The sequence below is a fragment of the Bos grunniens genome, chromosome 7, assembly GCF_055505025.1.
Source record: "Bos grunniens cultivar Pamir isolate PY7600 chromosome 7, Bosgru_T2T1.0, whole genome shotgun sequence".
Classification (NCBI taxonomy): Eukaryota; Metazoa; Chordata; class Mammalia; order Artiodactyla; family Bovidae; genus Bos; species Bos grunniens.
In genome coordinates, this window is record NC_141171.1 from 54000232 (window position 1) to 54015985 (window position 15754).

The 15754-nt window shown below is 39.5% G+C and overlaps 1 protein-coding gene across 11 annotated transcripts in view; it reads left to right on the forward strand.

Moving 5' to 3' along the window:
- ARHGAP26 (Rho GTPase activating protein 26) overlaps positions 1 to 15754 on the forward strand; it is a 475560-nt gene that overhangs the window by 294392 nt on the left and 165414 nt on the right. For 10 of the 11 annotated variants that reach the window (XM_086412177.1, XM_086412175.1, XM_086412178.1 and 7 more), the window contains exon 14: positions 2377 to 2451. In XM_086412177.1, the coding sequence (XP_086268303.1) occupies positions 2377 to 2451 (75 nt within the window). Of the gene's footprint in view, positions 1 to 2376; positions 2452 to 6567; positions 7352 to 15754 lie in introns of those variants that run through there. The other variant, XM_086412184.1, reaches the window with a different exon arrangement.

A 15754-nucleotide genomic window follows, 5' to 3' on the forward strand; every position in this document is an offset into this window, starting at 1 on the left:
TTTTGACACATTTAAAGTGTGTTACTAAGGTAATTTTTCAATAGGTGTTTTGATTTGCTTGTCATTTTAAAGGAATGAGAAATAAGAGGTACAGGGTTCAGTTCAGTTCAGTCACTCAGTCATGTCTGACTCTTTGTGACCCCATGGACTGCAGCACGCCAGGATTAACAAGGGTAAAAGTATAAAAATGGAGCCAAAAGTGAGCTCCCCTCCCCACCATGATGAAGTTCAAGTTCCTGCAGAGGTGGGCCAGCCTCTTTGTCTCTCAGTTTTCAGCCGCCAAAACTGAGAGCAACATCTCCTAATCATATAAACTCCTTCATAGTCTGTGTGATGACTGCAAACCCACAGCTCAATAGGGTGACTTTTTCTGATGTAAAATCAGAAAATATGTGCAGTGATTAGCAGAGGAAGAAGAGGGTCACCAATTGGTTTGATCTTTTAGCCTCCATCTCCTCATCCCCACCCCCTCTAAAATGAGAATGAATGTGGTATATTTTAACATCTAAAGAAGTTTTAACACAAAGAGGAAACAAGGACAGTGTGCGTTAAATGCCATTTTCGCATAAATGCTTGGGAGCAAGTGGGTTATGTCCCTACTGCGGTGCATGTATGTACACTCCACCACCATTGGTGGTGACCAGAGGTAAGTGAACAGACCTCTCATGCATGCTGAGGTTTGCCAATCATCCACTAGGAGCTGGAAGTTTGTGAAGCTCTAGGAAAGCACGGAGATAAAAGGAGTGGAGACACTACAGAAACGATAAGCCCTTCAAGCCACCACATCACTGAATAATGGCTCTGCTACTCAGTAACTTGAGGCCCATCCCTCAGGAGACCCAGGGTCTCCTAGCCCATGAACCATGCAGGATAATGTACATGCTTTTATAGTCCATTTGAGCTGTAAAATCTTACCATTCTGGACTACTTCTTTTATTAGTTACATTTCTATAAAGGCCTTGTTAAAAACACTGCAGAGTCAGCCTTTTCCCAAATTTCTTCCAGGAAATTTTGTTTTGGTCCCAAAGTAGTGGCCCTGATGAATACTCTATTCATTTGGTCCTATATTGTAGACTTACCGAGGTACTGGGGATATAGTGCTGAAGAAGATAGACTCACTGTACTTAAAGTTTACGTGATAATTGTGGGGGGAAAGCAAACAAGAAGTTGAATAATAAAGATGATTTCAGATACTGTTGACTACTATAAAGAAAAGAAAACTGGTTAAGGCAGCGGCGAATAGTATTGGTCATGGGATGTTTTTGATCAAAGAAATTGCATGTAAGCTGAGACCTTAGTGGTGAAAAGATCTGGGAGAAGAATGCTCCAGGTAGAGGGAATCCTGTGCAGAGGTTGTGGTTTGGGGGCATGAGCTTTGCATGTTGGAGTTACAGGAAGGCACACATGGCTGGAGGAGCATAAAGGTGTTTGATAAAGCAGTCAGAGGCGGGCTGTGCTCAACTGCGTAGGGCCTTACAGGCCATGGTCAATTTTGATTGTGATCCAAATGCAGTGGGAAGTCATTGGAAGATTTTAAGAAAAGAGATGATTTGAACTGACTGACACTTTGAAAAGCTCCTTTTGGGTACTAAGTGGAGGATGGCCATCAGGGGAATAAGCAGCAGCAGAAGACCAGTTGAGAAATGTCAGATATAATGGGCTTGGGACCAGCAGGAAAAAAGTCATTTCACCGTGTCATTCCACTTGGTCTGGATGTAAAGGATGCAGTGGTGATCTGATCCTTGCAGTTAAATGAACAAAGTACTGAGGCTGGGTAATTTTGGTTCTTTGTTTGCGTGTTTGAAGGTGAACCCCTTCTAGTCTATTTGCATGTTTCCTTGGGTTCAATAAAGGTGGTCAACTTTTTTCTTTATAAAGAAATTTGCACCACAGATGAATTACTTGTCTAATTTCTCAGCCTTAGCTGATAACATTGTTTAAAATATAAAATGCCCCAACACCTCAGTGTTTGTATTCTGTATGCAAAAATAGATTATAAAGTGTTTATCCTTGTCTGTAGTGTGAACTTATTTTATCGTTTCATTTTTGTCTTTTTAAATGAAAAAACTGGTTAAATATGACATATGGAGGCGTGTATATTTCACATCTTTCAAAACTCTTCAGATGCTACCTTGGTTTTGTGCCCCTGTAATGACTGAACTAACACGAGGGCTGAAGTGTGCAGCACACCCATGAAATCCTAGACAGCTGTACCAAATCCCACTCCTTCGCTAAGAGCAGAGCTGAGTGACAGGGAATTTTAATTAGAGAAGCTTTTAGAAGTCCTGAGAAAATGAAAAAAGTGCATTTGGCTGGGTTGGCCTGACTGGTGTTCTGACGTGCCTCTAATTAAATCTTCACTGTTTCTCTTCTCAGGGATCAATGAGCAAGGGCTCTACCGAATTGTGGGGGTCAATTCCAGAGTGCAGAAGCTGCTGAGCGTCTTGATGGGTGAGTGCAGGGGCTCTGCCAGGCAGTTCCCAAGGGTTGAAGGGGGAGCCTCCTGAGAAGGAATTCCCAGATATCAACTGCCCTACTCACCAGCGGTCATGGCCGCAGGCATTACTGGAGGAGATACTGAGTGGAACTAGACAAACGAAAAATGGCAGGTTCACAGTGGCACACCCTCTCTGTCTGTAGAGTTGGTTGCCACCAGTCCAAGTGGCGCTCCACTGCGCATGCGACTGCCGCACCCTACTCTGTCTTTAATAGCTCATGACACTCCCTTTGTCCTCTTTGAAGACCAGCATTTCATGGGGCACACCCATTTTCCCCAAGAAAGCTCATCCTTCTAGCCTGAAGAGAACTTCAGATCTCATGTTCCCGGTGACTGAGAAGGTGTCATCCTGTGACTTCCAGATAAATGTATAGAAGCAAAGAAGTCTGATCCTCTTTGCTTCTAGACTTCCACCTAGTCTCTGTCATTTGAGCAGCAGAACCTCCTTTGCAGCTGGCTGGTATAAATATAAAACCACTATCTCTAAATGTGCAGCATTTGAATCAAAAAGCCCTGAGCCAATGAGCCAAATTTGCCTAGGCTGCAGATTTCCTGTATTTTTAGATATGAATGCAGGCAGCCTCGGTGAGTCACATGGCTCTAAATGGCAAACGGATCAGATTTCACAGATTGGTGGCTCTTACACCTCCCCATGGAAGTCCAGCCATGCACTGTTAGAGATAGACTTGCTCAGGGTCCACGCTCAGTGTTTTGGGCTGGGACACTTCTCTTTGTTAGTACTTGTCATTTCATTTTGCCATCCCAGTTTCTGAAAATAATTTTTATGTGTAAAGAAAACTCTTCTTTCATATTTATCAGGAAAATTCTCTTTTCTTCTCACCTCTTTTAAGCAAAACTCTAATGTATGATAGCTGCTGTGAGATCTTTTGTTGGAAACTATGATTGTTTGTGAGGTACTCTTGCACTGAGAATCTAATTTTTGGTTCAGATTTGAGATATAGCTAGTGTTTTTGTGTTTTTTTTTTTAAACTGGACTTTTTATTTTGAGATAATTGTAGATTCACGTGCAGTTACAAGACATAAAATAGAGCGATCCTGGGTACTTTAACCCACTTTAATAGTAGATTATAATACAGTATCACAGCCAAGATATTGATGTGATCAAGATACAGAACAGGTCAGTCACCACAAGCATCCATTTTATGGCTGCCCTCATCTGCCTCACCTCCCACCTCACCCCCATCCTTAACTCCTGGCAACCACTAATCTGTTCTCTGTTTCTGTGATTGTTGTCATTCTGAAGAAGGTGTTAGTCACTCAGTCGTATCCAACTCTTTGCATTCCCATGGACCATAGCCTGCCAGGCTCCTCTGTCCGTGGGATTCTCCAGGCAAGAATACTGGAGTGGGTAGCCATTCCCTTCTCCAGGGGATCTTCCAGACCCAGGCCTCCTGCATTGCCGGAAGATTCTTTACTGTCTGAGCCACCAGGGAGGCCCAAAAAATAAGAATGAAGGTGTCATTTCAAGGATTTTATTTAAATGGAATCATATACTGTTTGACCTTTGGGATTGGGTTTTTTCCAGTCAGCAAAATTCCTTTGAGATTTGTTCAAGTTGTCTTGTGTATGAAGAGTTCTTTTCTTTTGCTGAGTAATATTCCATGGTGTAGATGCACCTGAGTTTGTTAGCCAGTCATCCGATGAAGGATGACTGGATTGTTTCTACTCTGGGGGCGAACAAAACAGCTGTAAACACTGTACAGGTTTTTGTACAGTGTATAAAATGGCAAAGTAATGAAGATTAACTTGTTTCTGTAGGATAAATGCCCAAGAGTGCAGTTGCTGGATTGTACAGTAATACGGTTGATTTTTGAAAAGTTCTAATGTAAGAAAGAATGAAGAGTCTAACAGGTATCTATCCTTAGTCTTTCATTTCCAGTCAGAGCTACATACATTTGTGGAGTGTCTGCTCTCTGAAGGAGATGGTCAGGTGCTAGAGGTGAAACTTTGTAGAGTCATTCCTTGTTCACAGAGTATCCAGTTAGGGGGCAGTTATGCTTGCTTATGAAAGTTGTTATGTAAGATATGGTGCTGGTGCCCAGTGGGAGCTGGGTCTGAAGGTCTGAGTAGTGGAGGGGGAACAGAAGTATAATTCAGATTCAGGAAATGTTACGAACCAAGAGTATTCATTTCATTATTATTATTTTAATATCTGAAAATACTTAAGACTGGAATAGGAGAATTAAAGCTGGAAATCTGAGATAGCCCCTTTGATTGAGGAACTCGAATATTGTTCTGAGTTCAGGGGCTTTTTTTTCTCTGTAGGAAGTAAGATGCTATTAAATTTTCAAAGTAGTGGAGTTGTTTGTGTGAGTACTCTTTTTACACAAAAGTGTCAAGAAGACAGTTCAGAATAGGCATTTATTTGCTCACATTACTGGTGAGTTCAAGATGGCAGAAGCATGGCATGGTCTGGTGGCTCAACATTTGTTGCAGCCTTTCCCATTTCTTTTTTCTGGTGTCTGATTATCTGTGAGCCCTTGTCTTCCTATATTCTCTGCTGTATTCTCTGCAGGAAGGTTCATAGATAAACCAGCCTCAGTGGTCCTTGGAACTTGCATCAGTGAGTGGAGAGTGTCTTTCTTGATCTTCTTGACAGAAGGTCCCAAGGATGGACTTTGATCCATATGGGGCCATCTGTGTGATTCATTTCACAGTCTTCAGGCCAGTTGCATGACCTACAGCAGATAGATCCCAATGGCCTGGATCCTTTGCGTGTCTCTGATCCCACACCACCTCTGGGAGGTTGGTGGGTGTGCAGGGGTGGGGTGGGAAGGGGGTTGGTCCATAGACTCTTGGGGACTGAGCAGGATTATTAATAGAATGATGGGAGAGTGCCTACTGGAATAATACGTCTGGGTGATTTTTTTAAAAAGTATATGGTCAACATAGATGTAACTTGATCAGATGCTAGTTTTAGGCAAATAATGCTGGCAGCAATGTGGAGCATGCATGTGATCTTGGAAACACATGGAGGAATAAGACAGTTGGGATAGATTAGGCAGAGCATGCACGATCAACTGCTGAACCAGAGAGCTGCTCTGAGGTCAGGAAGAAAGCACAGCCTCAAAAGGACTGGAGAAAGAGAATCAACAGGACCTTGTAACCAACTAAATACACGGGAGTCAAAGGGGCAGAGAGATTTCAGAGGCAGCAGATGATTGTGTAAGATGACACTAATGAAAAGAAATACGACATTTTAGACGGGGTTGCTAATTTAAAAGAGAACCAACCATCTTAGCTCACGTGTGCTAAGCAAAGAGTGGTATGAAAAGATCTTGTTTTTATCACTTCACTTAGTGACCTTTGAACAAGATATTTGTCCTGCTCGCTTTGTCAGTTTTCCTAGGGACAGACAAAATAATCATGAACATCTGAGAAATGTCATGAGAAACTAATAACCAACAGCTGAAAGTCACAAGGCCAGCTGTCTCTGCCAGGAGGACATTACAGATAGACTGGATTCCAGACTGAGGTTCAACCAGAGCTGAGAGGTGACCACAGTACAAGATCTAATCAAAAGTGTTGAGAAGGATATCTGGGATTCTCACTGTCAATTAAGTTGAACAGTTTGGCTCTTGGAACTGAGGGATCACCCATTAGGCCAGAGAAATTCCAGACCTGAAGGCAGGGCCGTGTCTGTCTTCATCAGCTCTTCATACTTGTACTAGACTGGGTTAGCCAAGAGTGTAAAAAAATATAATTCATACTCCAAAACCTCTCCCTGACATGGCTGGGCTGAGTATGAACCATTCAGTCACTATTCCTTCATTCTGTATTCACTGGATGCTGTATTATGTACCAGGTACTAAGATTTGGATTATTGGTCAGAGTCTCTCAAAGTGGAAGAGTGCATTTTTATTATTGAAAATGAGAGTTAGAATTAAGCAAAACCATAAGCTTCCTTTGATTGCTTCAAGTTGGGGGATGTTAGGTAGGAGGAGGAATAGAAGAGCCAGACTTTGAAAACACTGTATTTTGCAGAATCGCGTTTCTTAAGAATGCCTGCCAGAATTTCTCATAGCATATGCTTTGTGGCCTTCTGCTAGTGTCATCCCAAGAGCTGCCCTTGATCCATGTCTTTGAAGAGCGTCAAGAGGAAGAAGATTTACAGCTGCTTAGAAATAGAGTGGCTTCCATGTGTGTACTGTTGGGTTTTTTTCTCCCCCTGAATGTTAAGTGAAGGTAAATCTTTCTAAAGTTAGACTCAGCATTTAAAAAATATAGATAGCTCTGTCTATGCATGTTCAGTATATGTCTGTCTCTTCATGTACAGATTTTAAATACTTTTTTCTGATTAAAAGTCATAGTAGCAAAGAAGAAATAAAAGTCTTTCAGACTATAATCTTTATTGACTATTTTATCATATTACTGTCACCTTTTAAATGTAGTGTTCCATCATATAACAAAAAATGCTAAGAAATCACATGGTGCATATATGTTGTTTTTGAGCAATCTTCTTTCACATAACAGTATAATGTCTGTTTTCTGTTACATTCTTCTAAAGTATAGTGGGGTTTTTTTGGTCACGTATTGTATAGATGTACTATAATATTTTAATTAGCCTCCTCTTCTCAGATCTGTAGGTTACTTTCAGTTCTTCATGATTCTAGAAAGTGCTCAGGTGATCATCCCCACAGAAGCAGGATAGCATAGGTTATGAGCATGCCTTTTGGAGTTGAGCAAGTTATAATTAAACTGCTTGTCCATTTGACTTTGCACAAATTATTTAAGCCCATCTAGTCTTCTGTCTCATTATCTGTAATAATAGCCTCTGCCTCTGTAATAAAGAGAGGATTAAATAAAAGATGCCTGTGGGTTGCTGAGTCCAAAGTCTCTACATGTTAGTCAATAAATGCTAGCTGTTGTTATTTTAAATTTTATATGCATATTTAATTATTTCCTTAGAGTTTAAGATGTTGAATTTCTGGGTCAAGGTATGTACATGTTTTTAAGGCCTTTAATTGATATTCCCAAACTTGCTGTCAGAGTATCCTTTACTACACACCATTCTCTGTTACTTTTTTGCATATAAATTATAAGTATTTAAAAAAATATTCTGGGTGAGATTGGCCTTTTTTTTCTAGGTTTCTTGCTGATATTTATTCTTTTATGAATTGCCTATTTGTGTTGTCAGCCAGTTTTCTATGGATGTATTCATCTTTTAATTTTAAGACATTCTTATATATGGAAGCTATATTACCAATATTTTCTTTCAGATTATAATTTATTTTGAACTTTATATGGGTACTTTTGTTTTTGTTTTGTCTTATGAATATTTATAATATTTTTATGAAGTCCTAGTCTTTTTCATAGATGGATCGTGCCTAAAAGACCTTCCCCATTCTAGGACTGCAAAAATTTTGTTTTCCTTAAAATCCATGTGAAATATATCCATGAAGAATGAAAACTAACCCTCCTTTTCCTCAAATACTTACGCAATTGACAAGTAACCATATGTCAATGAGGAGGAAAATTTTCCCTTTCTGTTATTTTATTTTTTAAACATGTTTTTTTTGATGTGAACCTTGTTTGAAGTCTTTATTATATTTGTTATAATATTGCTTCTGTTTGATATGTGTTTTGGTTTTTTTGGCTGAGAGGCATGTGGGATCTTAGGCCCCTGACCAGGAATCAGACCCACACACCCTTAATCACTTAAGTCTTAACCACTGGACTGCCACGGAAGTCCCTCCATTGCTTTAAATATCACCATTTAGTCCTTCTCTTATACATATTGGGGTCCAGTGAAGGAGTTTTCACACATGGTTTTCTAAAGAAAAGCAAATTCTCTAAGAAAAGCAAATTCTCTTTCTGTTTGTTAATATTAAGAATTCTTCAATTCTTAATATTTTAAAAACATAAATTATCTTCATTTTTCATCTTTCTAATGTTGCTTTCTGTCTTGATTCTTTGCATCATAAGCAAACATTCTAAAATTTGCACCCCATATCCATGCCATTTGTTTTAATTTCTTTGGGGCTGTTTTTTTTTTTGCTATTTATAATGCATGTTTTAATTTGTTAATTGAATTATCAGTGTTTTTACTGACTTATTTTAGCTCTTTTCATTTCTACCTTTCTGCCTTCTACATTTCACCTTTATTATTTCAATGTCTCTTTTTTTTGCTTTGATGTCTTATTTCACAGCATCCATATTTTTCTGAATTTTATTTATAATGTAGAACAGATGCTTTCTGAAATGTTTTTGAGTGCTTTGGTTTCTGTGTTTTATGTGAACAAGTATTTTATCAGCTTTTTAATCTTCTTTTTAAATCCACCTGAACACAGAGTGGTTATAAACCTTTGCAGTTGAATTCATTGTGAGTAGACTCTCCTTATTCTGCTGCTGTTTTCATGATTCCTATTAGAACCATCCTGTCACATGAAATTAGAGCACTATTATACATGATTCCATCCACGTTTCTGGTACTCTGAAATTTTTCATTTAGTGTGGACCTACCTGTACTCATGAAAAGGTTTCTCCTGGTTCTGGTTGGTCGTGGTTGTGAGTGAAGTGGAGTTACTTCCTGGTTAATCTGAAGTATGCTGTGGTTATTCATTTGTCATTCTCATATTTGTTCTAGAACTTTCCCCTCCTGAATTCACTTCCTTTTGTATAAGCAGACACACCTCCACTTCTGTCACAGTCTCATCTCACTGCCTGGATTGCAGTCTCGACACTGAGCTGTGCTGTGGTGGGATGGGTGCAGCGCAGCGTGGCCCCCCTCCCTGGGGTAGTGTGGGCTGTACCTCAGAGCGGGCAGAAAACAGTCACCCATCACATAGTTCCCCAAGGTGGGTCTTCCTCTGGGCTTCTCCTAAACTCTGCCTGGTGGATGATCCTCTAGGGACAAGTAGAATGTTGATTGTGAGCCTTATTTTCTGTGCTGTTGAAACTTTCTGTCCCTGTGTGTGTGTGTATGTGTGTATGTGTGTGTGTGTGTGTGTGTGTGTGTCTTTATAGTTTCTCACAGTGATGTTGAGGGAATGCAAGTTTAGTGTTGCTCTTTTTTTTCTTCTTATCCTGTAACTTTATCCTGTTTTGTCTTTTGGGTTTGTTTTTTTTTTAACTAATATTTAAGGTTAGTGCTACAGAGAACACATGGAAGGTTTGAATTGCTATGCTTTAAAGCACCAGGTCACAGTAGCGTGCCTCACTCTCTGAACTCTGATCCAACCATGAACCATCCTTCTGACTCCTCTGGGGCCTTTTTTCTGTGCCTTTCCTTTCTCACACCCTTCACAGAGTATCATAAATAAAAGCAAGCAAAGCTTCTTTCTGAAGAAATGCTGAAGTAATAGATATGCTTATGACAACTTCTAAGATGTAAAGGCTTGCAGAAACGGCCCCAAATCTTTGAAGACTAGCAGAGAAGAAGCCCTGACATTGTGCACTTCCAATTTTACTCAACAGTAAAGGAGAGCAGACAAATGCTGACCAGAACTGGGAGCTAGTATACTGTTTGGATGGAGGATTGACCCATCTGAGAGCTAGTAAGGGCACTATTCACCACAGTCCCAAGTTCCTAGAGAACGGAGGCCACAGATGGACACTCCCCTTCTTCTCTGCTCCACCCACCGTCACCTTTGCTTACAGGGATGCTTCAGGCAGGTTCTTCTAAGACAGAGACATGAGACAGCAACAGCATTTGGGTCTTAGAACAGATGTGGCTATAGATATTCTGGATTCTTAAGCACTAGATATGGAAAATGATTAAAGTTTTTAAGAGGTACAGCTTTTATAATCAGAAAATAATTTGATAAACAGATTTGCTTATCAAGTTGCTAAGCATCGAATCTAGTCTTGAAAGAATTGCCTATAGGATAAACAGAAAAAAATCTTAATTCTTTAGACTTAAAGGATAGTATTCTTAGCGAAGATAGTATATTTACATAAATATCTTTCTCAAAGATGTAATGGAGAATGAATATTGTGAAAGACTCAAGATTTTAGAAAAAGACAAAAAACAAAATACAACTAATGTTTATATGCAGGAAATTCAAGACTGTATGGTAAGGAATGACATATAGATCAGTGGAACAGGCAAGAGAATCCAGAAATAGGGTCCACATATATATGGTCATTTAATTTGGATAAAGATGTCAAAGTAGTTTAGTGGGGGAAACGACAGTCCTTTCAACGAATGGTACTAACGTAATTGGACATCTATATGAGGAAAAAGAAATTCAACCCTTATCTTAAACTATGTACAGAAATTGACTCAAAATAGGCAAATGATCCTAAACCTAAGAGATAAAACTGTTAAACTTCAAGATTTAGGAGAGAATCTATCTTTGCTATCTTGTTTTAGAAAAGATTTCTTGGCTAGAACACAAAAAGCGGGAACCATGAAAGAAAAATCTGATTAACTGAACCTTATCCTTTTTTTAAAAAATCTGCTCTTTAAAATATATTAGGAAAAAGAAAAGACAAGTTACAGATCAAGGGAAAATATTTGTAAAATATATATCTTAATAATGATTTATAGCCTGAATGTATTAAAAATAACTTGCAATTCAGTTTTTAAAATGGACACGAGATTTAAACAAATAGTTCACCAGAGAAAATATATAGATGACCAAAAAGCACATAAAAAGATGACCAACATCATTAGTCATTAAGGAAAATCAAATTTTAAAAATGAGTTATTTCTACATACCTAATAGAGCTAAAATTTCAAAATTAAACACATGGTTGTATCATGGGTTGACAAATATATGCAGCAACTAGAGTTCTCCTGTTGGCTCCTGCAAATGCAAAGTAGCCCAGCTATTTTGGAAACCATTTGATAGGTTTGATAAAGTTGAACATATTTACCATATGACCTACTCCTACATATTTTTACCCAGTTCTACCCCTGAGTATTTACTCAGGAGACAAAAAAGTAGTTCATAAGACCCATTGCAAGTATTTATAGCAGCTTTATTCATAACAGTCAAAAATTGAAAACAGCACAAATTCCTTCAACTAGGCAGTGGATATGCCCATAAAATTGAAAACTACTCAGTAATAAAAGGATTGAACTACTTGTATATGCAGGAACATGGTGAATTTCATGAGTATTATGCCATGGAAAGGGGTTGCCAGGGGCTGGAGATGGAGGGAGGGGAGTGACTGTGGAGAAAGAGGCACAAGAGAGTTTGGAGAGGGTGTGAGGAAAATGACTTATATCTTGATTGTGGCAGTGGTTACATGAATATATATATTTGTCAAAAATCATGGAACTGTATACTTTAAAAAGGTGAGTTATACTTCAGTAAATTTGACTTTAAAACACACATGCAAGAGAGGATTCTCAATTTTCCTGCTCAGACAGAAATGCAAATTAAAGTAGATGACCTGTTTTTCTTTAACCTATCAGAGTGACTAAGATCAAATTGTTTGATTCTTCATTGTTGTCAAGGAATTGAGGGAGTCACACTCATTCTTAAATGTAATGGTATAACCTCTGAGAGGTAGTTGAACAGTATCTTTCAAAATTAAAAATGCACTTTCTTTTTGACTCAGAAATTCCACTTAGAGGAATTTTTTCTGTAGGTAAGATAATCTACAAGGGAACAGTGGTTTATATCATTGTTTACCATAGCAAAATCTAGGGAACAACCTGAATCTCTTTGAATGGGGGCGTTAAGTATGGTACAGTGAAGTACTGTGAGTTAGATACCTTTGCCTACTAATAGGAAAGTATTTCTTAAGATATTATGAAATGAAAATAGCAGTGCGCAGAATGGCGTCTAGAGGGCGCTTCCATTTGTGGTTTTAGAAAGCTGTACATAGTCACTTAACTGCTTGTTCATGTACATACTGCTAGAGGTCACATACACATGCACAAAGCTGGTATTTTGTTTTTAATTAATTAATTTATTTTAATTGGGAGATAATTTCTTTATAATATTGTGCTTTTTTTTGCCATACATCGACATGAATCACCCACGGGTGCACATGTGTCCCCCCAACCTGAACCCCCCTCCCACCTCACTCCCCATCCCATCCCTCTGTGTTGTCCCAGAGCACTGACTTTGAGTGCCCTGCTACATGCATTGAACTTACACTGGTCATCTGTTTTACATATGGTAATATACATGTTTCAGTGCTATTCTCTCAAATCATCCCACCTTCGCCTTCTCCCACATAGTCCAAAAGTCTGTTCTTTACATTTGTATCTCTTTTGCTGCCTTGATTGTAGGATCGTCATTACCCTGTCTAAATTCCATATACATGCGTTAATATACTATATTGGCAGAGAAGGCAATGGCACCCCACTCCAGTACTCTTGCCTGGAAAATCTATGGACAGAGGAGCCTGGTGGGCTGCAGTCCATGGGGTCGCTAAGAGTCGGACACAACTGAGTGACTTCACTTTCATGCATTGGAGCGACTTCACTCTCTCTTTCATGCATTGGAGAAGGAAATGGCAACCCACTCCAGTATTCTTGCCTGGAGAATCCCAGGGACAGCGGAGCCTGGTGGGCTGCCGTCTATGGGGTTGCACAGAGTTGAACACGACTGAAGCGACTTAGCATTAGCCTTAGCATACTGTGTTGGTGACAAAACTGGTATTGAGTCACCTCTAGCAGGGGAAGTTTTGCTTTTGATGTATATGTATTTGTTTTGTGTGTGTGTTTTTTTTTTTTTTTTTTTTTACCCCATGCGTGTATTACCTTCACAGTTAAAGAGAAAATATTTTAATATGCATACATTATAATGTAGCATTAGGAGATTAGTCATGTATTGGTGACTTTCCTAATCCCTTCACCCAGAAGATCCCTAGTAACTTTGTCAACAGCACAACAGTGGATCACTGGATCTTCTGTGATCCAGTATGACATTTCTAAGACCATTCCCCCCTTGTAACCATCACTTCCAACCCATATCTCCTACTTTTCTGAATTCATGCAGGGAGTAGGTTGAAGAGGAAATGCCTCTACCTATGTGATACCTTTCTGTACATTGGACTGCTCCTCTAGCTTAGGTCAGTGTTACTAAGTCCACAATCAGCAAGTGACCTGGTGGAAAGAAATGTGCTGAGTTATGAAGGAAATTGTCAATTATGTCTCTGTATCATATGCAGGTGCTGCCAGAAAGCTTCCGTAAGTGAGGGGCACTTTGGTAGGGAGGGGTATCAGTTCTTTCTGAAAATGGGGTAGTTTGGGAGGCTGTATTCAATTTAGTTTGGACATTAAATGAATTAAAATGAACGTACTCAAGTTATGAACTTTGCCTCATCAGTGCTATAAAAAGCCCTTTAGCCTGGCTGTAATTTGACTCTCCTCTCTGTAATGTTACACAATATTCCTATGGTTACAGAGCCCGAATAAGTGGAAGCTAATCATTAGTTTGCTAAATGTGGTTCATGGAACAGTTCACAACTCCCAGACCTGCCAACTGCTGCTTATTTAGTGTCATGTTCACTGTTCTTGGGTAGAAGTTGGTTTGTTCCTCAGAAAAATGTACAGTAACGTTTGTCTTGCCTCCAAGAACCATGCACTGTGGCAGCTTTCCATGTGTCTTGGGGATGGGGAGGGAGGAAGGTCATGGTAAGCAAAGTTGTTTGGTACCTACACTTCCACAGGAAGAAACTAACCGTTAAGGGAGTGTAAGATGGCAAAGCCAGAAAAGAATTAATGTTATGCCATTCGGAGCCAAACATTTACTGAACCAGGGCCCTGTCAGAACACACTGAGAGCAGTAGATACCAACTGGATTTGTGCCCTTACTTGGGGATTAGGGCCTAAATCCTTAAGCCACTCATGATTTTTGACCTCTTCTTACTAGGATGAAAGTAAATGGAAAATGTGTCATGCCCACCTGTGGACTCATTTCCAGCTGCAAGGCTGTGGGTCCTGCAGGAGGATCCTCTTTTCTTCTGAGACTGTCCAGAAAGAGAGAGTCTGGTTGCTGTCTCCATTTACCTGCTACAGCATTTAGACCTCTTTGGATTGTAAAGAACAGAGAACCTGACCTTAACTGGCTTAAGCAAAAAGGGACTTTTTTGGCTCATTTGATTAAAAAGGCATGGTGATCTACAGGGGCTCAAACCATGTCATCCAGACTCTCAGCCTTTCCCCGTGGCTTTGTCTGTCAGACTGTACTCTCAGGCTCCACGTGGTGGCATTCAGAGCAGCAGTATCATCCCCCAGGTGCACAGCGAGTGCCTTTTCTTCTTTCCTAGAGAAGTCCTGGACTTCATGCTGACTGGCCTGGCTTAGGTCTTGGACCATCCCTGAACCAGTCCCCGGGTTCAGAGACATCTCATCCTCTCCCCACCCCCCAACCTGGAAGACTGGGGCCTCACCTGAGCATGGGGAGTAGGTGTAAGAAAAGGGTAGCAGCCCAGCTAAAAATGAACTGAACTGCTGTGCAGAAAGAAATGGCAATGGGAGCTGGGAGGCAAATTGCTAGAAGTTGGATTGTCCATTCAATGCACTGAGAGACTGTGCTTCTGACTTCTTGCCAGCCAGAATCCAGGTTTCTGCTGGTTTATGAAACAGTTCATGTTTCCCAGCCTCTGCCTCTCTTGCCTGCCTGTGTGTTGCTCAGAAAGACTACAAGAATTATCTCTTCTTTTACAGTATACATTTATCTGAAATACACAGATTTGTTTGGAAGTATACACAGAAGAAACGAAGAAATGATCAGGAGTTGATATAATTATGGTGTTTTTTTTTTTTTTTTTTCCCACATCTTGGTTTAGGGCAATTTAAGATATATAAGTAATGGAATCAAGTCATAGTTTAAAAAAAAAAAACACAATTCTGCCACTCTCCAACCACGCTTTTCTTTTTACAATATTGTCTTTCAGCTTTCATTCATTTGAGTTTCTCACAAAACTTTAAATCTTTTTTTTTTTTGCTTGACTTTGCATGATAATTCAGGCATTTTCCATTTTGCAATGTAGTTATCATTTTCATGTAAATGTAGCATGCTATTCCATCAGGAATAGACCACGATTAATTTAATCATTCTATCATTGACTGTTTAGGTTGTTCTTTTAAAATGTATTCTGGTGTTATCAAGAGTAGTGTAGGTTGGACATTTTGAGTGTATGTAACTTTCTCATGTCTTATCTAATTTCCTGAGGATGGGTTGTGAGAAGTGGGATTACTGTTTCAAAGTGTATAAACATTTTTAGGACTTGATATATATTGCCAAATTTCTTCTCACATCTCTTGCACTAATTCATCTGCGTCCAGCAGTTTCTGAGAGGATCAGTTTCACTGCATTTTTGCCAACA